The sequence below is a fragment of the Protomyctophum bolini genome (genome assembly GCF_963924005.1).
Source record: "Protomyctophum bolini genome assembly, chromosome: 2".
Taxonomy (NCBI): Eukaryota; Metazoa; Chordata; class Actinopteri; order Myctophiformes; family Myctophidae; genus Protomyctophum; species Protomyctophum bolini.
In genome coordinates this window covers 37,870,434-37,896,429 of record NC_137863.1, presented here as the reverse complement: position 1 = coordinate 37,896,429, position 25,996 = coordinate 37,870,434, and the positions used below count along the sequence as shown (strand labels likewise).

The window sequence follows — 25,996 nt, the reverse complement described above, 5'->3', positions numbered from 1 at the left end:
AAGTTGCTTAAAAGAAGAAAGTGATTGATCAGGTACGTTGTTCCTCGGCGTATAGCCTGGTTCTATTGATTGCAGCCAGGGTATACCATTGCGGCCTCCCGCAGACTCCGCGAATGCAGCAGAGCAATTTCGCGCCAATTCCGTCACCAGTGTAGCCAGGCTCATTCCAGAGCCAAAGATTCCCCACAGCAAAGGCACGGTCACCCTTTGTCCTCAGCATCCACTCAGGAACCACACTATGCACAGGGTTCATACTGTATGAAAGGGATTCATAACTGAAAACATTTATGGGCCTGGCCAAGAAGTGCAATGAAATCAGTAACATCTTAAAACCAAACAGACAGGCAACTAGTGTAGGAAGGTTTGCATAGGAATATGTTCTCGTCTACTTGTTCAGTTAAAAAAACCTCTGGCAGCAGTATTCTTTAAAGTTTAGAGCTTATTTTGTTCAATACACGTTAGTGTAGTGTACCGTGAAGAGATAAAGGCATGCACAGTATTGATCAATAGACGAATAACCGTTTAAGTCCAAAATAATTATCCATAATGTATTAATGATGGATAAAGGGTCAGGACAACGAGGCCTTTTCGTGGAGGAGTCCATAAAATTTGGACATAAAGTGTTATTCGTCTATATTACTCAATTGATCTGATCCTGGATATCTAAGTTTATAAGGTTGGAATCAAATAAGACACCAATGTTTTTGGTAAGAGACCTGACCTAGTTGGACCACAATTGATGAATGATGACAATTGGATAAGCAATTGAAGATGGTTGGACATCCAGTCTTTAATATCTGCTAGACAGTTGACTAAATTGAACACATTTCTATACAACAAAACCCTCAGTGTATAAAATCATATGGCCTTTGTAATGTATTTTAGACTTCTCAGATAAACTAACACAGAGGATTACTGTGTACGGTTGTTGGGCTTAACCAAATGCTACAGAGATGTTGTGCCAATGTATATGTTGCAACTGTTAGTCCAAAAGTTGAACATTGGAGTACTCCACAAGTGGAAGTACATGTTTTATGTAGGGGAAACATTGATAAAAAATCACACCCGTGTGAACCAGTGGTTGCACCACTCAAAAAAGAGAGAGAATCTTGCTATCACCCCTGCAGCCTGTATGTATGCAGACTACAAACTCATAGTCAATTAGTACTTTCTACAAAAAACGCACATGGTTCTGGCTAGGCAACCATCCACTTTTCCACCTTCACATGTGTCTCCACTTCTCATAATCACAAAATGTTTGCCAACTTTCCCCATATTGTAGAATGTAGCTAGGCCGTGCTTCGCTGTAGGCAAGGTTGGGCGGCCGCCTGGGTTATTATGACGACCAACCTTTTATGTACATGTAGGCCTACAGTAGCTGACAAAGGAATGATATCCCCTTTCCTGGTTCATTCTGCATTTCTAGTGTAGCTAACTAGCTTTACCAATATTTGCAATATATATATATATATATATATATATATATATTTGAGGAATCTGCCCATAGTATCTAGCCCATATGTAGCCTACTCGATGTGAGGGCCTACAACCAAAGACTGAAACAGAGGCTCACTACATTTTTGTCTTCTTGCTTGTGCAGTCCCATGATGTATGAATGAATGGACCATTCTAAAGGGGTTGGAGTAGGCTAGGCACGTAGTGCATGGAAAAGTTCTATAAAAATGCTATCCATTATTATTATTATTAGATGAATGGATATGAAATGTATTGTGATGACATAATTTTGATATTGTTGCGTTTAATCAAACCAACAGAGTGAGTTACATCCTGGCAAGACCTGAGGGGGTTGTATGTATTTGAGGAATAATGTATAGCCGAGATTGTAGCCTACTAGATGTGCGGGCCTCGGTCACTAGATGTGCGGGCCTCGGCCACTAGATGTGCGGGCAGTGTAGCGGCCCAAACCTCTAGTAATAATAATTGTCAAATATGTTGTAAAAAGTAAAAACAACTGCAAAGAAGATCCAGATATGCCAATCCGCTGTAATATATGTAAATATGATCAGTACTTATTTAGTGCCAAATGCTGCACTAAAGTCCAACAAAGCATTTATGGAACAATCATCAGTGTTGTGACGCTAATAAGTGCAGTATCTGTATTATGGTGCTTTCAATAACCCAACTGATTTCATATTGGCAGAATTGTTATGAGACTATTTTCCAGATTTATGTTTAATGAATGGCAATTTAGAAATGTAATTGTTATAAAATGCTTGGGTCCATGTTTCTTTCTTTATTTCTTTAGAAGAGGCTCAGCGCAAGCAGTTCAAAATAAAATAACCAGGGACAGATTCAGAAGATGGGGAGCTATTAAAATCTAAACCACTTCCGACACATTTTCAAATGTGGAGGTTATAACATCATACATACTGTACATCAACAAGGGAAGAGAATGATTTCATGTGAGACTCAATAATAAATGTGATCACTAATAAGGATTGGCATGAACTGGCTTAACCAATTAACCCCTATTATACTTAGTTGACCGGGGTCCCCCCTCGGCACTAGGTATGCTCCCCCCCCCCCCCCCCCGCTCAATAACCATTCTCTTTAGCAAAAATAGCACATCTGCAAGCTCACAATGTGTCGTACGCGTAACGTGATGTGTTGCACTTTTACTTATTTCAGGGACAGTACCCATTAATGAACATTTCAATCAATTCACATGGTTGCGTGTAAATATGACAGATTTGCACCACAGTGATAACATGACAAATAGAGAAAAACAACATACAGGTGCCTACAAAGTAAAAACTACCATGCCTAATTTGTGTGCATGTCCATGAGTGTAGAAGTGAATTTAGCATTACAACTTCTTCACTTGGAAGATTTACACATTAAAATTGATCTGGTTTAAGAGCCGGTCAACAGTATTAAATAAAAATCTAGGGCTGTGTTCATAAGCATGAGAAGAAAAATACTATAATATTACATAGAACCCCTAACTAACTTACTGTAAGAAGCTGTTATGCTGAACCTGAAGCCCTGTGTTCTTCCACCGACTGTACGTACGTTACACCTACGTTAAATTCTAGGAATATTTTGTATTATAGGTGTGTACGTTTGTCATACATACAGTCCATACAGGAGGGTACATGCATATACATACAGTGTGTATATATATATATATATATATATATATATAATCACCACTACTCATGCACTCAACCACATACACGGGCACACACTTTCACCCTCATCGCTCATTCAACTCAACGTGCACGTGTGCGCAACGCATCAGAGACACAGGGGTGACGGAGATGAGCCAGAAGCTCCTGTGTGTTCGCGCGGTGCGCACCATGTCGCCAGCATACCGCGGCCGTTTCTTTCTTTGGTGTAGCAAGGCGAGAAGATGTAGAGGTTGAATAGAGTACATTCATTTCATGCATATTGCATCCTAATGTGCTACAGCGACGTCAAATCAGACCGCGTCTCCTCTGATGTGTATAGCCTGACTCGAAAAGGATGCACCAAAGTGAAGCGCGTGGGGCTTCTGTATTCGGTGTGATATGTACCTGTATGTGCAGCTTCCACTCACCCCCAACCCCCAACACACAGAGACAGACATGTGCGTGCGCGCACATGTCTACTACATTAGTGAGGACTTCAACATTGTAGAATGGCGCTTTATGAATGCCATTTTGAACCAACATGTTCGTACACGGACAAATGTGTCCATGGCGAAGACTTGGTCTTGTCCGTGGCCCGTCTTTGATTTTCTGTTTTACACACCATTATAATGTTCTTCTAATCCTATACGATGACATAACACCAACCTGAATCTTTTTCTTGTAAGACGAACATTTTTAACCACAATGTAACCATTTCTCTTGTCCTCACAATCTCAAATTCTACTGTACATGTGGGGACATTTGGACCTCACAAGTATAGCAATACAAGTACACACCCACGCACGCATGCACACACACACACACACACACACACACCAGCCTTCTCCCCAGACGCCGTCTGCCTACGAGGCATTCCATTAAGAGTCTCAGACATTGAAATTGAGAGTTTGTGAAATCTCATTTATGTTTATCATGAATTAAAAAATGGTATTGTTGGCAGCCAATCCTCTTACAGTAAGCAGTTTTGGGAGACAGGCATGGCAGAGTTATCTCTCTCGACCGTGCACCCGCGCTGTGAGGAAGTGTGTGTGTGTGTGTGTGTGTGTGTGTGTGTGTGTGTGTGCACTTCAAATGTGACCTAAATAAAGGTGCTGCTGTTCTATTGTTATTCATAAATTGTCCTACAGTGCGTTTTGTGCAGGCTGCAGACAGGTACAGTATGCCTCTCTCTCACATAAAAGACATAAAGCCCTACTGGTCCATGGAATTCCTTTTACTGCTGCACCTGCTGTGAGATCTATCATATTTGATAATTGGATAATGGTGGTTTGTTTCTGTCTCTCAATCTTCCCCCTCCATATCCCTCCTCCTCCCCCCCCCCCTCCCCCTGCACACACACACATCCACCCCCTCCCATTCATCCCCCCCCCCCCCCCCCCCCCCCCCCACACAGGCTTCCACGCCATACAGCCTGGAATCGGAGTCTTTGGGGATGGAGTGTATGATCTCTGGAAGTGCCTCTCCAACGCTGGCAATCAACACTGTGACTAACAAGGTACTCACAAAAACCCAGCTCCACTTCCAGCCTGTAGCACACCTGGCTACACCAGCTGCACCTTGACCCCGCCCACTTCTACCAACCACCTACAGCACTGTTCCCCACAGACACGCTCACACACAGAATCACGTGTGCGTGCGCCAAAGGCCACAAAAACAACACACTTGCATGCCTAAAGCTTTGTTGCAGTGCAGCCCACACCGAAACTATAGCTCTGAGTCCTATCTGCACTGCAGCACCTTCTCAGCCAAGGCACATTTTAGTTTGTCTTTGCTGCAGCGGTGGCGGCGTGCACTTTTCCAACCGTGATCCACATGGTGACGCCTGTGCCGACACTTTTTGGCAACTAGAGAGACTTTATATACGCACGCCCTGGCACACCTGAAACGGGATACTCCCACACCCTCGTGGGAGATCTCTCTGCTCTCACCTTTTGTGGGAGACGAAACATGTAGTCCTGTAGCTATGCTGCAGCTTTCGTGTCTGCAGAATTCCACCGCGCTATGCGTGAACGCCCATATCAGTCATAACACCTCAGCGATACAGGTGGACGCCCCTGTCAACCGTTACACTATGGTGATACAGGTGAGCGCCCCCTGTCAACCGTAACACTATGGCGCTACAGGTGAGGGCCCCTGTCGATCATAACACTGCAGCAGTGCAGGTGAGGGCCCCTGTCGTTCATAACACTGCAGCAGTGCAGGTGAGGGCCCCTGTCGATCATAACGCTGCAGCAGTGCAGGTGAGGGCCCCTGGCGTTCATAACGCTGCAGCAGTGCAGGTGAGGGCCCCTGTCGTTCATAACACTGCAGCAGTGCAGGTGAGGGCCCCTGTCGATCATAACGCTGCAGCAGTGCAGGTGAGGGCCCCTGTCGTTCATAACACTGCAGCAGTGCAGGTGAGGGCCCCTGTCGATCATAACGCTGCAGCAGTGCAGGTGAGGGCCCCTGTCGATCATAACACTGCAGCAGTGCAGGTGAGGGCCCCTGTCGATCATAACACTGCAGCAGTGCAGGTGAGGGCCCCTGTCGATCATAACGCTGCAGCAGTGCAGGTGAGGGCCCCTGTCGTTCATAACGCTGCAGCAGTGCAGGTGAGGGCCCCTGTCGATCATAACGCTGCAGCAGTGCAGGTGAGGGCCCCTGCCGACAGCTCTGTCCCTCGTCTGTAGCCACTTTCTTTTAAACTAAGTCTGAAAGCCGGGAGAGAAGCTGCATCCACTGCTGCATAGACATTTAAATAGGCTTTTGAACCTTAAACCCTGTGGGGGCAGCTCTCTAGAGCTCTTTGCAAGAGTCTCTTATTAATTTGCTGCAAGCTTTGGAAAAAATAAATAAATAAAACTGGCCTTAGAATGAACAGTGACGTTCATGGGAAGAGGAGTGTGTGTGTATGGGAGGTCGGGGGCACTGGAGTGCTGAGAATAGGAAGCACGAGTGTGTGTATGTTGGTACTTATGGTGTGTGTGTGTGTGTGTGTGTGTGTGTGTGTGTGTGTGTGTGTGTGTGTGTGGCAAGAAACCTTGTATATCCATGTCTCAAATCTTCATGTACTGTAATACCTTACTTCAGTGGTGCACAAAAGTGGAGGAAAAGGCAAACTGGTAGGTCTACTACTGTACATGCAGCGATGAACTGACCACAACAAAGTGCTCGCTGGGGCGCCCGCTGGCCTAGCGGTCCAGGCGCATGCCACATACTGTATAGGCTCTGGCCTGACAGCGCGTCGCATGTTTGAGTCCCGTTCATGACAACCTTTGCTGCATGTCTCTCCCCTTCTCTCCCTCCCACTTTCCTGTCTGTCTTCACTAATAACTATCAATAAGTTGCTCGCTAAAGCATTCATTTTAGGGAATGTATAAAAAACCCTAATTTTTTTATTTTTAACCTCCAGTGTTGAACTGTGACTTCTGCCATTCAATAAGTCAAGTCATTTCATTTTCCAAATCGGTAGCAGACAACTGAACAATCTAAACAACTTCTGAACTTGTTGGCTGTATCACGGTTTACTAGAGAATTATGTCTGCTTGTGTGCGTGCGTGCGTTTGTGTGTGTGGCGTGTGCAGTACATGTTTATGGAAAGTCAAAGTGTGTTTTTTAAATTAGTTTCTTTTGTGTTCTGTTGATTGTGACAAAAACGCTGTTGCCGCGGTGAAGTGAACGGAGGACAAAAGTGGAATAGCATAGAAGACCTGAGACCTGGCTCCTCAGAGAGAGATTGTTTCTCACTGTCCTGCACAGTAAACACACTACAGGCCACGCCTCTCTCAGAGCACTGTGCCAAGCCACAGGAATTCCCTCTCTCTGTTTTTCTCTCCCTCTTTCTGCGCTCCTCCGTTCCCGCCTTACAGCGTCGACCAATGGGAGACAGTGGCAGGAGGCCTACTGAACCAGTGAGATTTTATTTCCCCCCCCCCCCCCCCCCTCTGCTGTCGGACATTCCTCGGAAGATTCTCTCCCCCCCCCCCCCCCAACCCTTTTTTTTTTCTCGCAGCCTTTCTCACGTAGACTTTTTCTTTTTTTTCTTACTTTCTTTTCTTTTTTTCTCTAGTACACACAGGCTGTTTTCGGAGGCAGCCCCGTGCTTAACGTTGCCGTGAATGAGATGAAAGTCTACTGGCACTGGAGTGTGATGATGAAGACGAAGACGGTGGGGGGGGGGGGGAGGGGTGTGGAGGAAGGAAGTGTATTTGCTGAGGAATAGCTTGGTCTTTTCTCCCATCTTAACCACTTAAGCCCTATTTTATTCTGAGGCTATTCCAGAAATAGATGATGCACATCATTGTGGTGATATGTTGTGAGCTGGTAGATCACATAATATTATTTTCAAAACATTTAGAAAAATGGGCGAAACGTCTTGAACATTTTTTGAAAGACCGTCTATCACGATGACAGGAACAAAAAAGAAGGGAGAGTCAGAGAGAGTTCATGTGTTTGACTTACACTTTGTCACGCGACAGGGACACTCGCCGGACGCCTTGGTGTAAAAAATCTGTTATTTTCAAGCAAGCTTTACTATTGTACGACAATTTATTTTAAATGAGGCATTATCCCTCACGTCTCTCGCTCCGTCTGTTGAATCCTATGAGCTTGGCTTCCGCTGAACACTGGCTGCCATTGTTGGAGACACCTGGGCCAATCTCGCTTTGATTTCATAATCCATGTCTCATGCTACAGATTAGGCCTCCATGTAAAAGACACCTCTGGCTTTTTACTTGATTCACTGCTAAGAATAGCAACAGCCACTCGCTCGCCTGCTAACTAACACCGTACATAGTATTTACCGTGGAGGGGCTTCTGCCTGTGTGAGCATGCTTGCCAGTATGCGTGTATGCATGCTTGTGTCTGTCTGTCTGCGTGTGCGCAATGTTGCGCACGCATGCGTGAAAGTGTGGTGCATACACTTGAGTGTGCGTGTGGTGGACATGGGCATGTATCATATGTTCGTGCTTGCCCGCCGCGTACGTGGGTGACTGGGTGAGACATGACTGGAGTGTTCAATCTGCGCATGTGCATGCTCAAGTGGGTGTCTTCACCGTAGGGTCTTCTACGCAAATGCGAAACCGCAGAGAGCATTGAGTTTTTTTTACATGATCACAGTTTATGGATGAGGGTGGGTACTAAAAATAGATTTTTGTGGTGGGAGACTTACGGCTAAAAGCCCCTTTTTATGAGTTCATTACATATAACATTTATACTTCTGCGTGCGCTGTTTTTGATTAGCATTGCCGGGTTGATTTTCAGACTATGCCTGAGCCCTCGGTCGTAGCTGCTCATTGAGTTCCCCCTTCACGCTAATGAACACTGGAGCCCAGCCCACACGGAGTGGTGGAAGGCTACAGACGACTAATGAGCTTCTCTTACCCCACCACATCACATGCACACTCAAACATACTTCTTTGCTCCCCCTCCCCCACCCTCCCTTATACAACATTGACTGGATTCAGCATGCTCCACTATCTCTCTTTTTTTTGTGGTTTTGTGAATTTGCTGCATCTCAGTCTTATCACAGTGCTGTAAGCAGCCCAGTTCCATTATTATTATCACGGTGTGATTGGATGCCCCGGCTGGCTCGGCGTGTGAGTGTCCGGCTGGCCGGTGAGCCTGCCTGCTAATCATCCGCTCAATCACGTCAGAGGAGGGAAGTTGGACAGTCTGGCTTTACCAGTGTCCCCGTTGCCTGGGCAGCAGCAGGCTGTAGCCTTTAGCAGCAACCATAGGCCTTTGCTTTACTTTATTACTTTATCTGTTTATTTGGACAGGACAATGCATATTAATGGACGTCACATGGACGTAAATACACCGGATATAGCACAGTTGCTCATTTTCATCCGCAGTCCTCACATGAAACACAAAGCGGAAAACAGACAGGCAAACAGTGGAATAAATTTACATAACATTACATAGGGAACACAGCATAAAAAAAAGAATACAACTAAAATAATCATGAATGGTTGCAGCTTTGGTTTTCAAGCAACCATTTATTCAGATTGTATTTAAAAGATGGAAATGTAGCACAGTCCCTTATACGCAGAGGAAGGCCTTGCTACACAACCCTGTACTTGGAGGACATTTTGTCCGAATGTTGTTTGCCGGTGCGGCACTTCGCAGTCTCATGGAGTGGTTGCTCTTGTACTGATTCCCCTATCGGGCTTTCGTTTAATGAATTCACGTAGGGTCTTGTATAAGACCCCAACCTGAAAATGTTAACGTTATCCGGAGGATGTTACAATGATGATATGAGTGGGGCTTCCTGTCAAACACTTTGAGCGCGCTCTTGTAGAGAGTAGTCACACCTGTGCAAGACCAGCTTGTGAAACAGTATTCAATGTGTGATAGGATCATACAGTGAAGATACAATCTGGCCGCTCCAACTGTCAGGAATGGTTTAAAATTTTGTTTAACATTTTGAAGGTTGAATTTAATCGTATTAGTGACTTTCTTAAAGGTTAAGGTTGAGTCTAATATGACTCTGAGGTACTTGAACTCTGGGACAAGGTCAAGTTCCTCTCCACCCAGAAACACATTTGAGGACTCCAACACAACTTTTGGAGAAGGCCATGCAGACTGTCTTTTTGGCATTCAAGAGCAGACATGAATCTATAAGCTATTAACCTCGCCTCACCAGGCTTTCCACCACCTCGGAGGAAAGCCTGGTCTCTGTTTCAAAAGTCTGTATGATCCTGTCGGGAGCGGATGATATCGTTATGTCATGTTGTAGTATTGTTTTGTAGTCGACAGGCAGGAACAACAGGCGGCGGCAACTTCCTTTTTCCTCTCAATAAAAGCTCTCGTAGCCTGTAGCTTTTATTGAGAAAAATCGGTTTGAGGGAAAAGGAAGTTGCCGCCTGTTGTTCCTGCCTGTCGACTACAAAACAATACAACATGACGTAACGATATCATCCGCTCCCGACAGCTCCCGAAACTCACAGCACATTGTAAGCTTCTATTTCCCATCAAATTCTTGCCTATTATGCCAATGCCCAGAACAAGGAGGCTAGAGTTCATGTGGTTAATCGCCTGAGGGCTACTGTTGCTGCTGCTGCATTATTGTGCTGATCACAGAACCTGGCCTGTTCTGCTCAGCATGATGAGCTGCAGGCACACTCGGCCAAGGACAGACGGACGGACAGACAGACAAACAGACTGTCTGTGAGCACTGATCTCAAACTGCCAGTGTACAGTCACACCGCCATCGCTGCCATATTCCACTCATCCTGGCCCTCGACACAGAAAAATAACCCTCCACACATGTGTCTATTCTCTATGGAGCTCATTATGTTAATGAATCCAGGTTGTTCTTCTTCCTATTGTCTTAATTGTGAGACTACTTTATTTGGGAAGGGCAGGAAGGCTGAGCCTGTTTTAGTGCATAATTAACATTGTTGTTTTGATGTGCCTCGGCTGTTTCCGGTCATTTTTTATTTTATTTTGTTTTTCTCACAAGCTAATATTGAAAGTTCAGCGTCTCGGGTGCACCGAATACCTTTTGTTCGAGCTGTCCCAAACCCGATTTGCACTCCTCGAGCAGATGTGTCTGACACCGCCGCGAGTGTGACCTTTTAAGTCATGGGGTGCATCTCACCCCACTAACTTACGTGTTCAGCAGGAGTCACTGACTGACTGTCTGTCTGTTCAGCCTCATGTGCACTAGGTCTCCCAAACACCCTGTCACTTCTCAGGAAGAATAGAGAGAAGGAGGGGAGAAAAAAAAAACACTCTGCCACTGCCAGCCATTACGGCAAGTTGATTCATGCGCTACGCACTCATGCAGAGGCATTAAATTCCCATACCCAATTACGTCGGTTAAGTATAGCCCAATGTTGCATTCCTAACTGTTTTTTTTTTTTTACCCCTCCCCAATCCATTATTCCACAAAAATGCTGACATACTATCAATATGTTAATGACTGTAAAAGGCACAAAACATGCTTATTATTGCATGTATCTGTGTGTGCACTTTGAAGTGTATGTGTGCAGCGTGCCAGGGGATTGACAATGGCTGCACAAGAAGGAAGTGTGTGTGTGTGTGTGTGTGTGTGTGTGTGTGTGTGTGTGTGTGTGCGCGCGTGTGCGTGTGCGTGTGCATGTGTGTTCTGAACATACACTAATGGAGGCATTTTATTTGTGTATTTCAGGTGGCGTTATACAACACGGATCAGGAAGGCAGCGACAGCCCGAGAAGCAGCCTTAACAACAGCTTGTCTGACCAGAGTCTGGCGTCCGTCAATCTGAACAGTGTGGGCAGCGTGCACAGCTACACACCGGTGAGACCAAGGAACAGTACATCCTAGCGCAGAGCAATATCATCCATATTTTATTGACGCAGTGATATGATACTAGTACGCATCGTGATACTGTGTGGTATAAGTTTTGTCTTTCGGCTATCGTCACAATGCAATATTGTCAATTTTGGTCAAAAGAATGATTGTGATATTTGATTTTTTGCCCATCTCGCCCCGGCCCTGCTGCATTTCATTGAAAGCAGGAGCAGGCTAATTTGCCTGTACCAGAATGCAATTTGCACAATCCATTCTACAAGCAATATGCTAGCCAAGAACTGCTATTACGTTGCAAAGGCCCCAGGAGGGTCTGTTCAGATGGAGTCAGCCATAGACGGCAAACAGACCAAGGGATCAGGGCGGGCCTGCATTCGGAGTGCAACATCAGAGGGGTGGGGGGGGGGTCTAAGGGAAACGGAGCGATGCACACGCTCCTGGAAGCCAGACAAAGAGAAGCGCTGCCTCTGATGTCCTCCCACCAGAGATGCCCCCTCTTTGGTGTGGTCCTCCCGCATCCTAGAGTGCTCTCTGCTCCAGGCGCTGGGCATCGATCGGCCCAGCCTGATGGATGTGCTCTCTCTCAGCAGAAGCGGCGGCTCACAGCAGACACTCCGGCTTTATTATTGCTTCTTCACTCCACCAAGCCAGACTGTAGCCCTGCACTTAGACAGTCTGCCCACATCCAGGGCTCCAAACGTGCCAAGATGTGCCGTCTTCCCGTACCGGGCGAGGTGAAATCGCTATGGTTTTGACATCACCGCATTGCCCATGGAAGATCTGATATAACTGACCCTTATCGCCTAGAGGGGAATGCTTCTTTGCATTTGCCCGCTCGCAGAGATAGTGCATGATAATATTGATCACCCACACAAATTCATGCGTAAATGGATGCTTATTTGTACAAAGTGTTGATATTGATTTTGTTTTAAATACATTTTGCTAGGCCACCCGAGTATTGACTCGTGTCCATTTGAGTTGCTCTCTTAATACAATGTGAGCCAAGACAGCGAGAGCTGCACGGCCCCATTATTGTCAAAGTCTTCCCAATGTTCGTCACAAGAGTTTGAGTTACTGTCACTCACCTCTTTCGGTACACGATTTGTTCCTTTAAAAGACTGCTTCAGCCATTGCATGGCTTAGAAGCATGACTTAATTGTGGTTCTCTGTTTTCTTAGTAGTATGTACAGTATGTGGTCATATCTCAGCTGAAATAAATGATTACATTACTCTTTATTCATTAGTGGTACTCCGTCCCAGCAGTCTGAGAATGTGTTGTAGGGCACTGTAGCAGCTTTATTTGATTTAGAAAACACAGATTTATGTGTTTTAGTCAGTGTTTTGACTGACTGGGAAATAGAAAATCACTCCCTTGGCACTCCTCATTCCCTGTATGACTTATGTTTGACTAGTTTTGGTACTTATAGGTTATGCAGATGAATGTAGGTTATACGCAATATTGTTCACCTATGTTATGTATGTGTAGGTAGACATATACTGTAGCATGTTCTGATCAAACTTACTTACTTGGTTGGTATCCTATAGTAATAGAGTTATTTCAATAGAGGTTTCTCAGTGGCATTTTGAAGGACCCGGAAGACTCACAAAGTCTTCCGTAGTACCCCTCGAGTGTCGATATGATTGGTTGGCTCCTATGATAGTACCCCTCGAGTGTCGATATGATTGGTTGGCTCCTATGATAGTACCCCTCGAGTGTCGATATGATTGGTTGGCTCCTATGATAGTACCCCTCGAGTGTCGATATGATTGGTTGGCTCCTATGATAGTACCCCTCGAGTGTCGATATGATTGGTTGGCTCCTATGATAGTACCCCTCGAGTGTCGATATGATTGGCTGGCTCCTATGATAGTACCCCTCGAGTGTCGATATGATTGGCTGGCTCCTATGATAGTACCCCTCGCGCTGTTCTTGTGGTACCTGTACGTCACGAAATTCATTCATGAATTTAACCTGGGCCCAGCCCGCCTGCAGTTCCAGTTTTGACCACTACCGGTCGGTGGCTTCAACGTTGCCCAGCCGTTCTGGGGGCTTGATCCTAGTCACTTAGTAACACTTAATTCCTCTCTTTGCACTCTACTTACTGTAATATAAGTACTATACACTCTACTTACTGTACTATAAGCCAACAGAGTTGTTTGTTGACTCGGGTTCATGCCATTTACATTTACATGCCATATGTAATGCAAATATAGTAAGAACATTTAAAAAAATATATTTTAATATATACCAATTTGACAAAACATTTAAAAAGCCACCGCTCATCTGCTGAAAGATTTAAGTGAGGTGCTGGAGTCACAAAAGTATAGAAATGAAAACATTAAATAAAGGGATGCATACTCAGATCTGTGCACAATCACTTTATTGCTGTAAGCTTTGGGTCTACTGCCCACCTTCAGGCAGCCTGAACTGGGCGTCATCATAATAGGTGTCGCGTTGGGCACTGTCGAGCTTGTGAACAATTATTATACAATATACAGTATTTTTATAGTGAAAATTGCAGATGTACAAGCTCACAATGGGTTGCGATGTGATGTGGCCCGTTTGCTTGTAGCTTGTAGATCATTTCGCTAAATTTTGTACAAGAAAGTATTAATAATACAGGTTTAAGTGGTTTACCAGACTAATTCATTTTGTCGATTTAGTCTAAAACAAATCTATTCGTCTTTTAGTGTTGATTCATTGCTATACAAGAAAGAAATATTCTGCTTCTCCATTATTTGATTAACTTACTGTACATCAGCAAGATTATGTCCGTTATTGGTTCTTAATATTTTCAGTTAATTGCTCGTGAGAATTGCCTGTTTTACACGCTTCTTCAACATGTCTGTCATGCTGTCCCTTCTCCTTTAGGTGACCAGTCACCAACATGTCTGTCATGCTGTCCCTTCTCCTTTAGGTGACCAGTCACCAACATGTCTGTCATGCTGTCCCTTCTCCTTTAGGTGACCAGTCACCAACATGTCTGTCATGCTGTCCCTTCTCCTTTAGGTGACCAGTCACCAACATGTCTGTCATGCTGTCCCTTCTCCTTTAGGTGACCAGTCACCCGGAGCCTGTGTCTCAGTCCATGAGTCTGCAGCAGCCCCCGCAGCCCCAGTACAACATGCCAGAGAGGGACAAGCAGCTCCTGTTCTCTGACTTTGAAGATCTCAGTGCCTCCTTCCGCAGCCTTTACAAGTCTGTCTTTGAGCAGTCCTTCAGCCAACAGGGTGAGTGTCCTTACCCGTACGAGAGAGAGCCGTGCATGGCTCCTTTTTTATTGAGGGAACATGCTGGAACTGAATTACTCGGCATGAGTTCCGTCCTAATGCCGGTGTGGTCTTAGCAGCTGGAGTCTTTAGGCACTAATTAAGTTTGCCGGGTTCAATGAGTAGTTATTCAATAGGCTGGCTGGCCTGCAGTGCAAATCTATATAGGGTATTTACATGGTCCGTGGCCACCCCCGCAAGGACAAGCTCATTCCAAGCCGCACATTCAGGGCTAGATTTTGAAGGTGCGTTTTACCTATTACAGTAATATGAGCTGGGGGCGTGAGGTATGTCATATTGCAATTTTAAGCATGTTAAGAAGCGCTTTCGACACCCCGTGGAGTGCGCAAAACGGCCTTGAATTAGTCATGGGAGTGTTTAAGGCGTGTTTGAGAGTTACCCAATCAACATGTCCGTACTATTTTCTTTACCAGTCAGCTGATGTCACATACGGAATGCGCACTTTGGGGATCGTTATTATTACATTTCTTCAGGCTGGCACCATAGAAGACATGACATATATGACTTTGTCACATTTGGGTTAATTATTCCTATTGCACTGCATGCTGTCACCTTCATGCCTCAAAATAAGTTGTTTCTATTGAGAAACACCAGTAAAATTATATTTTAATTTAAATTATAATTATATTATATTTGAAATGAGTAATGAGTTGAATGCCTGGTGCGTATGCCCGTGATGCGGTATGGTCCCGTGATGGTATGGTCTTCGCTCGTAGCATTTTATTGAAGAAGACTTGAATCAAGTGTGATACAGCGTATGAAAGCAAACTTCCCAAGGATTATGCATATGTTTTTGTTTTTTTTTAAGGTTGAGAAATGAAAGAATTATGGCCGTTTCTAATCTCAACATTCCCAATAAAATGACGCAATAAAAAGACGCTGTTGCCATGTCTCAGAGAAACAAGTAAATAGGTCTATAAAAATAATCCCAAAATAAGCGCATATAACAGGGGTCTGTAACCTATTTTAAATGAAGTGCCATGTTTTTATTTTCTAGATATTGAGTCTGCCATATCCAGATTAATTTTAATGACACCACATTAAAATAAAAAACATATTTTGATTGTCCACAAATATAAAGTTCTTACATCTTTTTAAATATTTTCTTGCACATTGTTATAATGATCATTATATATCCGCCTGCAGTCAGAGTTCATAGTTTTAATGAATGAATGTGATGCATTGTGAGCTGGTAGATCTGCTATTTTCAAAATGTAATTACATTTTTGTATTAGCCGTCCTTAGTTGGGCAAATGCATTCATCTGGGGATGCCTGACATGGGAATGTGCTGTGTGAGGATCACTGGTTTAAACAACATTAGGAGAGAAACCTTTAGAAACAAGAAAAGCAACCACAACTACCAATATTTACAAGCAACTTTACAGAAAAAGAAGCCGCTTATAATAAACAGACTTGGCAACACTCCAGCAGCGTCCCAGAGCCGCTCAAGTGTAAAATCAAACAGTGCTTTTATCTGCTTTTGCGTTTATGAGGTGCCTAGACCCACGTCTAATCGTTATGCGCAGGTCAAGGGGCTTAATAGCAAATTGCGCAAAGCGAAAATAATTAACATATGGACACTCCCACAATGCTAAAATATTCAGCAACGTCGTATTCCATATGTGTGTGCGTTCAACACGGGACGATAAGGCTTTCATAATACGATTGTGCGCAGAGCGAGGCCAATTTATGTATTACCACATGGTAAAACGCACCTTCAAAATCCAGCCCTCAGAGTTCATGTGTCTAATATTTTAGTCGCTATGTGTAGGGGGGTTACTGCAAATAATAAATTGTTCCGTTAGAAATAATGTGTAATTCATCCTGTTTTTTTGCTCTACATGAAGTCCATCCAGGCCTGTCATGTGTAAAAAAAAAAAAAGCATCTAGGCTGCATTTCATTAGATGAGTAAAAGAGGTCACATCCAGCTTCAAACCTCGGTAAATCTGCTGGATTGCTGTTCATTTTTCATATTGATGGTGAATTCACATGATATATTGCATAGGGCTGGGGTGAACTGAGCACGGCTTTCCAAAAGCCCAGCCAGTCCATTTTAGACCCAAATGCTTTTTGTTTGTAATCTGATTGACTGATAACCAAAGAGCACTTGACAAGCGGTTTATGACCAACGCAGACAAAGCCTTCCTTGTGTAACCTACTTTCACAAATCAAATGTATTCCATGCTAATGTTTCCAAAGTATTTCCTCTCACTATAATCTATAATCTATGTTTCATCAGTTGAAAGTTGTTGCATTTTTTTATGTGCATAAAAGTAAAAAAATCTCTTAGTCAGACAAGCCCTAGCAATTAAAAAGCGTAAATAACCGAGCGGGGAGGATTTCACACTCTGCCGCTATAGACAGTGAGCTAATTCACTGGCTTTGATAATAGGTAATGAGCTCGCATTATTATTCCGGGGCTGCGTTAATTGCTTTCTGTATTTCCCCAGTTGGACAATAGGCTTTCTGTGCTGATAAGAGATGCACCTTTGTCACCCCTGCAGTGAGTGTTACGTGCCGATTGCGGAGGTTGCGGGGCTGGAGTCAGCTCTAAAAGCACTCCAGTGAAATAGGTTTACCGTGCCAACCCCATGAAGGACAGGGCCTCTTAAGAACCCCCCCCCCCACATGCAAATGATTGCTGCCGGGGATTGCAGATGTTCATGCTAGCAGTTGCCTGTTCAGAAACATGCATCCGATACAATGCAATTGTCAAAGACGGAGTTGTTTTCTATCTGGAGAGGAGAGGAGGAGGCTGTGGCTAAGCCATGTGAACCTCAGAGACACAAGTGATGCTGAGTCATTCCCTGAACTACGTACGACAAAATGGCAGCTGGTCTGTCTCAGGGGAAGGGCTCCTTAACCACATGAGCCCTAGCATCCTGAAAGCTAGAATTCATATGGTTTTGGGGTTCAGCGCAACGCGTTGTGAGTTTGAAGATCGTAGAATGGCTCTTTTTGTCAAAGTTATTTAGTGCAGAGGAAAGAAAGGAGGGGTCCTAGTATAGATCCCTTGGGGCGCTCCAGTCAACTAAGTACTGTATTTAGGGTACAAGTGAAGTCTTCATCCTCTTATTGGAGGACATTAATGCACATTCAGTCCAGTGATTGCTTTTGCATGTGGATCTCCTTCCTTCCCTTTTCGTCTCATGCACTGAAAGTGAGTCTCCCCCCCCTCCCCCCCCGCTCTGACCTACTGTAACTGTATGTGTGTGTGTGTGTGTGTGTGTGTGTTCGTTCTGCGCTGCAGGTCTGATGGGCATTCCGACGGACTCTTCCCAGCAGACGCACACCTCCTGCTCCTATCAGCATTCTCCCGGCGGCGCCATCGGCGCCCAGAACAGTCTGTCCAACAACCACCCCAACAGCCACCCCAACAACAGCCACGGGGGCGGCGGCGGCCAGGTGCCCCTGTCCCACCCCGCGCAGCAGCAGGCGCACCCCGGCCACGGCTCCCCGCACACGCAGCACCTCCCCCCGCAGCACGGCGGCCCTCACAGCCAGCACGGCCAGCAGCAGCACAGCCAACACAGCCAACACGCCCAGCAGCAGCACAGCCAACACCAACAGCACCCGCAACACTCCCAGCACCCCGGCCAGCACGGGCAGCACCCGTCGCAGCACCCGTCCCACGGCCAGCACGCGCCGCACCCCGGGCAACACGCGCAGCACAGCCAACACCCCTCCCAGCACGGCCAGCAACACCAGAGCCTCTCTCACCAGCCCCATCCTGCCCAGCAACAGATGGCCTGCAACGCAGGTAAGGCCCCCCAGTGCTCGCAAACCTCCGACACACTCCTGTTCTGTTCGGGGCAGCCTTCATCGTCACATTAGTTTTCCCTCCTCCTCCTCTTCCTCCTCCTCCCCTTCCTGTTTCTGCATCCCCACCCCTCCACCACCTTCACCACCCTCATTCTCTCACCTTGTTTCTTTCAAACACACACACACACACACACACACACACACACACACACACACACACACACACACACACACACAAACACATATAAGCTGTGCTAGGAATACACAAAAACCCCTGTTAGTGGCATTTGGATTGGGTCGGGGATCAGCGTGGATCATTTGCTGTGCGTGACGGTATTGAGTTCTGGTCTTGGACGCTGAACAGTAAATCATAATCTGATTTATGCTGGTTTTTTTCTGTAATGAGAACAAAGCGATGCTGCATTCAGAGGTGGATGGGTTTTCTTTTGCGGGGTCAACTGGCTCCTCCTGGTGGCCAATACTCAGTACTGTTTTCTAGGCTGGAGCCTGATGAGCTTGCTGCATTTGACTTACATGTGTTTAGATGTTTACAAAGGATCCTGTGCTGTTAAAACTAAACTAAACCAATGTGTGCTGCCTGCAGGTCTGCCCTCTGACTGGTACCCCAATCTGGACGCACTGAAAGAAAGCTGCCGTATCGCCAGCAGCTATAATTGGGCTGACGTTGACCTGTCACCTTTCCAAGGTACCGTTTGGAAAGTAGTCATGCGTGTTGACAAGGCACAAACACACACCCAATATCCCATGATCAGCTTGGCTCAAATTAACCCATTTTGACCTGGGAACGATTCTGCAAATGTCTTCTAAATCCTGACTGTTTTCTTGAAAAAGCTATGTTTTTCTATGTCAGTCGTTCTCAAACACTTTCATGTCACTTCTCACGATTCTTCAAAAATAACAGACCTACAAGCTCGTATTGCGCCACTCGGTGGCGCGCTATGAGCTTGTAGATCTGCTATTTTCCAATAGCTAAATTATATCATAATGTTTAAAACACCAAAAGGGGTTCCCACCCAAAATGGGTTAAGAAAGAAAGAAGAACATAGGATTGTCTCTTTTTATCGTAATTGCTTTTTTCTATCAGCTGTTACAAACTGTTGGAACCAAATCAAATGGCATTGGGAGCTAGAAGCTCATAATTTGTGTACTGTACCGCACTGGCTTTTGATTGAGTGCTGAAGGGTCGACACTGTAGTGTTGATTAAGAGTTTAATTAAAAGCAGCTCTTCAATTACGTAACTGTGCTTTCAAGTTTAATTACCAAACCATCAAGCTCAGCAGGTCAGTTTATCCAATTACAGTATACTGTAGGTTTGCAAGGTAGAATGTTTAAGATATTGCCCACAAGAGGCTACTCCTATACGGTACAATGTATTATTGAATAGACAAGGGAGTCTATATTAGGCTCTGCTTTTCTGAATTTTGCAGGGTAAATATTGAAAGAGATGGTTGTAATGTGTGTGTGTGTGTGTGTGTGTGTGTGTGTGTGTGTGCGTGTGCGTGTGCGTGTGGTGTGCACCCCAGGACTGAAGGAGAGTATGAGACAAGCGGAGCTGAACAACTGGTCCCTGGAACCCACCCAGATCGCAGACCTCTGCTCGTCAATTAATCAGTTCTTTGCTCGCACTGGCGTAATCCAGCCACAGGGGGCAGTGCAGCCTTCTGTATGCCATGGCTCCATGCACCCCAGCAAGCCCAGCCAGCACCTCAACACAGGTGTGCCACCCGCCCGTCACGACTAGGTCACTTAGAAGTATACCGTTTATACTGCGTGACATTAGCAAAGTACTGATTTGGTTTATGTGTTTATGCGACACTAGTGATTTACATTGTACAATGCAGTGGTTCCCAAAGGGTAGACAAAATTGTTTTACCCACCACACATTTATTATTGCAATAAATGGGATACAACTTTACAAAAGGTTGTGAATTATTTTAAAACGGTGTACTTTATCAGTACTTGTATTGTAATTCTATTTAGATTTTGACTTGACCCATTGGTGTTCCTAGAGCTCAAAGTGGATATCATCCAATATAATGCTAATAACTGAGGGACTTTTCTGGCTTTGTTTTCTTCTCAGCGAATCTCTACATGGACTCTAGACAAAGCTTGTCGATGATGGGGCCCCCGGGATACCCCCACATGCCCCCCATGAGCAGTGCAGGACCCACCATGACAGGTGATGAGACCGCCACTTGTCAATGAAATACACCACTTAAGCGTGCTGCCAGTCAAATGTAAAACATAAAGGTTTAGTTATGTCCAGATCTACAATGCATTTGCTTTTGCATTTTATTTGTCTTTATTGTCTTTATCATTTCTACGTCAACATGAAGTAAAGCATGCATTTACACAAACAAACGAATGCAAAAAAAATGATAATGATAATAATAATCTTTCGGCAAGCCCACGTTGTGAGCTTGTAGATCGTAAATGTCAATTAAGTGAAGGGTTTAAGACGGTGGTTAACTCTAAAACAGTGGTTCCCAAAGTGGGGTCCGTGGACCCCCAGGGGTCCTTGAAGGAGTTACAGAGGGTCCCCAACTAAATGATAGTTGGGAACCATATGGACCCTTATGGGTCCATTTGGTTCCAATGCCATTAAGGTCCGTAGCCTTAATGCATGCCAAACTGGGGGTCCTTGAAATTAAACGGATTGAGAATCAGTGCTAGAGCCGTAAAAATCTTCTCTTATGGGGGTCCCTGGCATATATTTTCAAATGGGGGTCCACGGGCTAATTAGTGTCAATTTGGGGGTCCTTTACACGAAAAGGTTTGGGATCACTGCTCTAAAAACCCTGGTATGTACTCTCCACATAGGACACCATGCGCAGATGAACCAGCAGCACATGATCCCGTCTAGAAACTTCCAGATGCATCGTATGCCTGCCGACGACATCCAGGACGACTTTGACTGGGACTCCATTGTCTAGCCCCCCCCCCCCCCCCCCCCGAGGACCTCCCCTTTGAAAAGAGGAGGCGAGCAACGGGTGGGAGGGGCAGCGTGAGAGGAGGTGCTGAAGCTGAGCTGACCTGGCCCGCGGGAGGAGAAGGAAGACGGGGCGGCGGCCATCGCGAGTGGGATATCGGGAAGGACATTTGACACTTTTTTTGGGAGACAAGAGAGAGACGGACAAGACTTGAGAGTCCTGACATTTTTACAAACAAAAACGAAAGCGTACAAAAAAGAAAAAAAAGGAAGAAAAAAAAAACGATTTTACTTTGAAGACAATCATATTTAGTCGGACATATTTTAAGTGATGGCTCCACGTTCTTGTCAGGAGACAAGTGGCACACATTCATGTCCAAACTACATGTTCCTCAACACCTCAGCCGGCCCCCTGTCCCTGTCCCCAGCCAGCAGCAGCCTCCTAGCGCCTCGCCCACCCATCTCGCTCTATAACTGTTGTGTGATTTGAGCGACTTGTTCGGCTTGTAATCTTTCTCGTGTTGACATTGGCCTCCGCTGCCTCTTGGATGAGTTTCTCTCATAGTTGGGTTTTTTTTTCTCCCCATCCAACCCCTTTTATTCTCATTTTATTTTATTTTATGTTTTGTTTTGTTTTTAGGAAAACGCAGGCCGCCTTTATTGAGTAAAATGTGATGGAGTTTGTTGGTCACTTTTGGGAGGACTCGGGTCCTCGTATTGGGGGTTGTTTTAGTGGTAATGTGAGGTTTACAGTAGCTGAGGGTATAAACAGGGTGTGTAGTGTTTAACCGGTCTGAAATCAAATCAAAAAGGAAATAATGGGGCAGAGGAGATCACAAAAAGGTGTCTTCCTCTTAGTGGACTATTATCCCAGAGCCAACCCATCTGTTTCTGCTCATTGCAGCCAGCTAGCTGTGGGAAAACGGTGATTTAAAAAATATATATAATATATATATATATATACAGTATACACACACACATACATACACAGTATGTACTGGCGGTATTTTTGTTTACTGTTTGTCTCAAGCACTCTGATATGTGTGGATCTGATGTGTGTGAGTGGATGGTAATCGCAGAGAGTCCTTTTCATAATATACAGTCATTCAACCCCCCCCCCTACACCCAAGTATGTTCTTCATGTTTGCTACAGCAATCAGCACCTTGAAAAGTGGATGTGTTATAACCTGAGCCATGATATACGTTAAGCCACATTTTCAAAGGGAAAGGCTGTGGATTATTACAAGTCCAGTCTGCAGATCACTAAACCAAGCCCACTACTGGCACAGATGTTTTCACACCAGCATTTTAGCCATAAGCAAGGCTTGCACAAGATGGTCGGACGTGAAACAATTATCCTTGTATTTTAATGCGAACTGTTTGAGAAGACTCCGTGCCTTTGTGATTTTCAGAGCACAGAGCCGAGACGAGCACAGATTCTACCGGGAGTCGATTCTCACAAACAAACCTGGTGTGAAGGCCCCTGAGCAGGTGATTGTTGGCTTGGCTTCAGAATGATCCAGAACTTTCTCTTTCTATAGGGTGTGAATGCATTGATTAATCATGAAGCGTCTTTACTTGGTATATCTTTGTTCCCTAAATTTAGGGAAGTAATTTACATCCAAAATCATCAAGTTTGTGGCTATTTGCCTTCTCTTGCCTACAGTTTTCATATGCTGTATGTGTGCTACTCAGTCAAATCAGACCTCTAAATTATGTTTTTCTCAAATTTGCCCATTTTTGGCTGTTGTGACCGATGGATATAGGTAAAGGTAATTTGCTATTATACAATCATAACGGAATGAGAAATGTGTCTTTATACGGTGCGTTTGATTGTGTGTGCATGTGTGTGTGCATGCATGCACGCACATGTACGTATGCATGTGTGGATGTGTTTTGATTTTATTGTGATTTTAGGGCTATGATTGATTGCTGCAATCATTGCTATGCTATCTATGAGCACAACAAACCGATGCACAAAATGATGATAGCGACAGATTTGAGACATATGCATTTTTGTAGGAAGGGTTTTGCATGCATAGCACTGAGTGGTGCTGGCAACCTGTCCTCTCTGTCCCTATACTGAGCAGCTCCTCAGTCACACAGGTGCTGTTCTCTTATGGCACTATGTTTAAAGCCCTTTGCACACTTTCATATTTGATGATTTTTAACTTAGAACACTTCGCTGGATCGGGGACTCCAGTAGTAACTATAGTTTTCATTTCATAATTGAATGACAATCATGGCTTTTTGTTGATGATATCACATATCTTCGTTGTTTTGGGAAAAAAGGCACTTTTTTTTTTTTTTAAGTTTCATGTGGTCAAATAGTGGATATACCTGTACTTCAGGACACATAGTAGTTATGTGCTTCTTTGGAGCTAGAACTGTCCCATATCACGTTTAGGCCTGCCAGATCTAGTGCTGTGCAGGTAAAGTCTACTTCTCTGGTTCTGTGGATGATACTGCCATTTTCTTTTTCTTTTCAGCTAATATTTTCTTTCCCCCTACTAGCTTTCATACTTTGTAGTCCTCTTCTGCTGCTCCGACAGTAGGGCCTAATTTATATGCGATGCATTCTTCTCTTGAAAATAAGTTATTTTCAGCAATTGTACAATGGTAAATTTGGCTTAACCCGAGTATGTGGTTTCTTTTTACTGTATTGTCTGTTTTCCAGAACAGATCACATCTTCATGTGGCATATCGCCTTGCCTGTGGAAATCAGTCATTTAAGTTTTTAAGCTTTGTTCAGCAGCTAGAATTGATGAATCAGACACCCAAAAAGCTCAGACAGAATGATCCAAATCGGTTAAGATTCTGCAGCTATGCGTAAAGACAGCAGTGTGAAGAATGAGTGTGCTTTAGTTAGGAGACTTGGAAACTTTTTAATAGGGAACATCTTGACAGCCCCTGGTTGGTGTGAAGGTTTGGTTGGGTTACAATTCTTCCAGGTGAAGATTGTGACGATGCTGTAAGTGACAAGAGAAAAAGAAAAAAAAACGGCTTCAGTCCACATGAACCCACAGGAGAGAGTTGAGTGAATGGATATAGCTAAAAGTGAAAACGGTAAACAATGACTGGACCCCAATGTTGTGTTTTGGGTGTATGCGTGTGTGGCTGTGTGAGCAGATTCAGTTGCTTTTTAAAGACAATTCATTTTTTTAACTACCGTTGGAGATAAACCTGCCAGAGAGATTACCGTGATAGAAAAAAAAGGAAAACAAAATAGCCTTGTTACAATATGGGAGAGAACTGCCAACAAGTACTGCTGATTGAGGCCTATTTTATTCAGTGCTGGTGTGTCGTTGTGCTTCTTGTAAATATATGTCTTTTCAATCATCCCTTTTTCCTCTTGGGGTTGGGGCATCAAGGCCTTTTTCCTCTTGGGGTTGGGGCATCAAGGCCTTTTTCCTCTTGGGGGTGGGGCGTCAAGGCCTTTTTCCTCTTGGGGGTGGGGCATCAAGGCGGGGGGCGGGTGTTATTCATGTAAGAGAGGAGGGAAAAGAATAGAGTATTTTGTTATTGTCCAATGAGAGGGTGACACAGTATGTATATATCTATATTGTATATATGTGATGAAAATGCGTTGGCTTTTTGTGTGACACTACCTTTTACCTGTACTACGGTTCTACATTCAGTGTTTCAATGTTGATAATATATATTTTTTTGTTCCGTTTTCTGTTTTTTTGATTTTGTCTTTGTCATTTCTTGTATTTGTTTTTCCTTTTCTCCTTTTTGTCTTTTTGGTTATTGCACGGTTTATTACTTTTGCTGTCCAATGAGGTGACACAGCTACTCTTTGTATTGGTTTAGTGCTGTAAAATAACTCGAGTGTTATTAGAATTGTCAATACCACCCCAACCCGCCCCCCAGCCCACCCCGTTCCCAATATGCATGAATGGCACTTAAAAGAAATAAAATATGTTAACTTCACTGTGGAATAGTGTGTTGTTTGTGAGGTTTTTTCCCCCCCTCCCCGTAGCCATCATTCTGAACATACTGTGCTTGGCTCATATTTCAGACGTGTGCCGACTTCAACAGCAGATGTAGCTGTTACACAATAAGCAAAGAGACAGTGTTTATAGTTATTTTATTCTTTACATACATGTATACAAAGAAATTAAGAATACATCTTAAGAAAATCTGTGGCAAGCTAAATTACTAAAGAATATTTAGTGGTTAAAATCTTTATTGAGAAAAGGGTCATGGCTTAAATTTCTTTTCGCATACTTCTATGCCTTATATTTGAGGGTACTATCAAAAGGAGTATAATATGACTATATAATTTACTTTCTTGCACTCATCTACTGTCTCCATAGCGTCAAAGTAAATCTTGGCCTTTGCTGAGCAGATATTTCAAATGGTCTTTTCCACAAGTTTGACACATGAATATGATTTATGATTGTGTGTGCGTGTGTGGGGGTGGTCTGGTCATACAGTACAGCAACGTGTTATGCTATACCCTACCCAGCACCCCCGAGAGACCCTCACTTAGTACTGTATGTAATGTCCATACATAGCCTCCGGTAGCCTCAACCTCCACACTGACACACCACTTCCACT

The 25,996-nt window shown here is 44.4% G+C and overlaps 1 protein-coding gene across 2 annotated transcripts in view; it reads left to right on the top strand.

Moving 5' to 3' along the window:
• The window catches only part of foxj3 (forkhead box J3), a 105,187-nt gene extending 81,454 nt beyond the window's left edge, over positions 1 to 23,733 (top strand). The window contains exons 5-12 of one of the 2 annotated variants that reach the window (XM_080783279.1): positions 4,546 to 4,647; positions 11,287 to 11,415; positions 14,484 to 14,658; positions 17,971 to 18,480; positions 19,087 to 19,188; positions 20,028 to 20,219; positions 20,585 to 20,683; positions 21,325 to 23,733. In XM_080783279.1, the coding sequence (XP_080639405.1) occupies positions 4,546 to 4,647; positions 11,287 to 11,415; positions 14,484 to 14,658; positions 17,971 to 18,480; positions 19,087 to 19,188; positions 20,028 to 20,219; positions 20,585 to 20,683; positions 21,325 to 21,437 (1,422 nt within the window). In that variant the 3' untranslated portion in view covers positions 21,438 to 23,733. The remainder of the gene's footprint in view (positions 1 to 4,545; positions 4,648 to 11,286; positions 11,416 to 14,483; positions 14,659 to 17,970; positions 18,481 to 19,086; positions 19,189 to 20,027; positions 20,220 to 20,584; positions 20,684 to 21,324) is intronic. The other variant, XM_080783280.1, reaches the window with a different exon arrangement.
• The last annotated feature ends 2,263 nt before the right edge of the window (positions 23,734 to 25,996 follow it).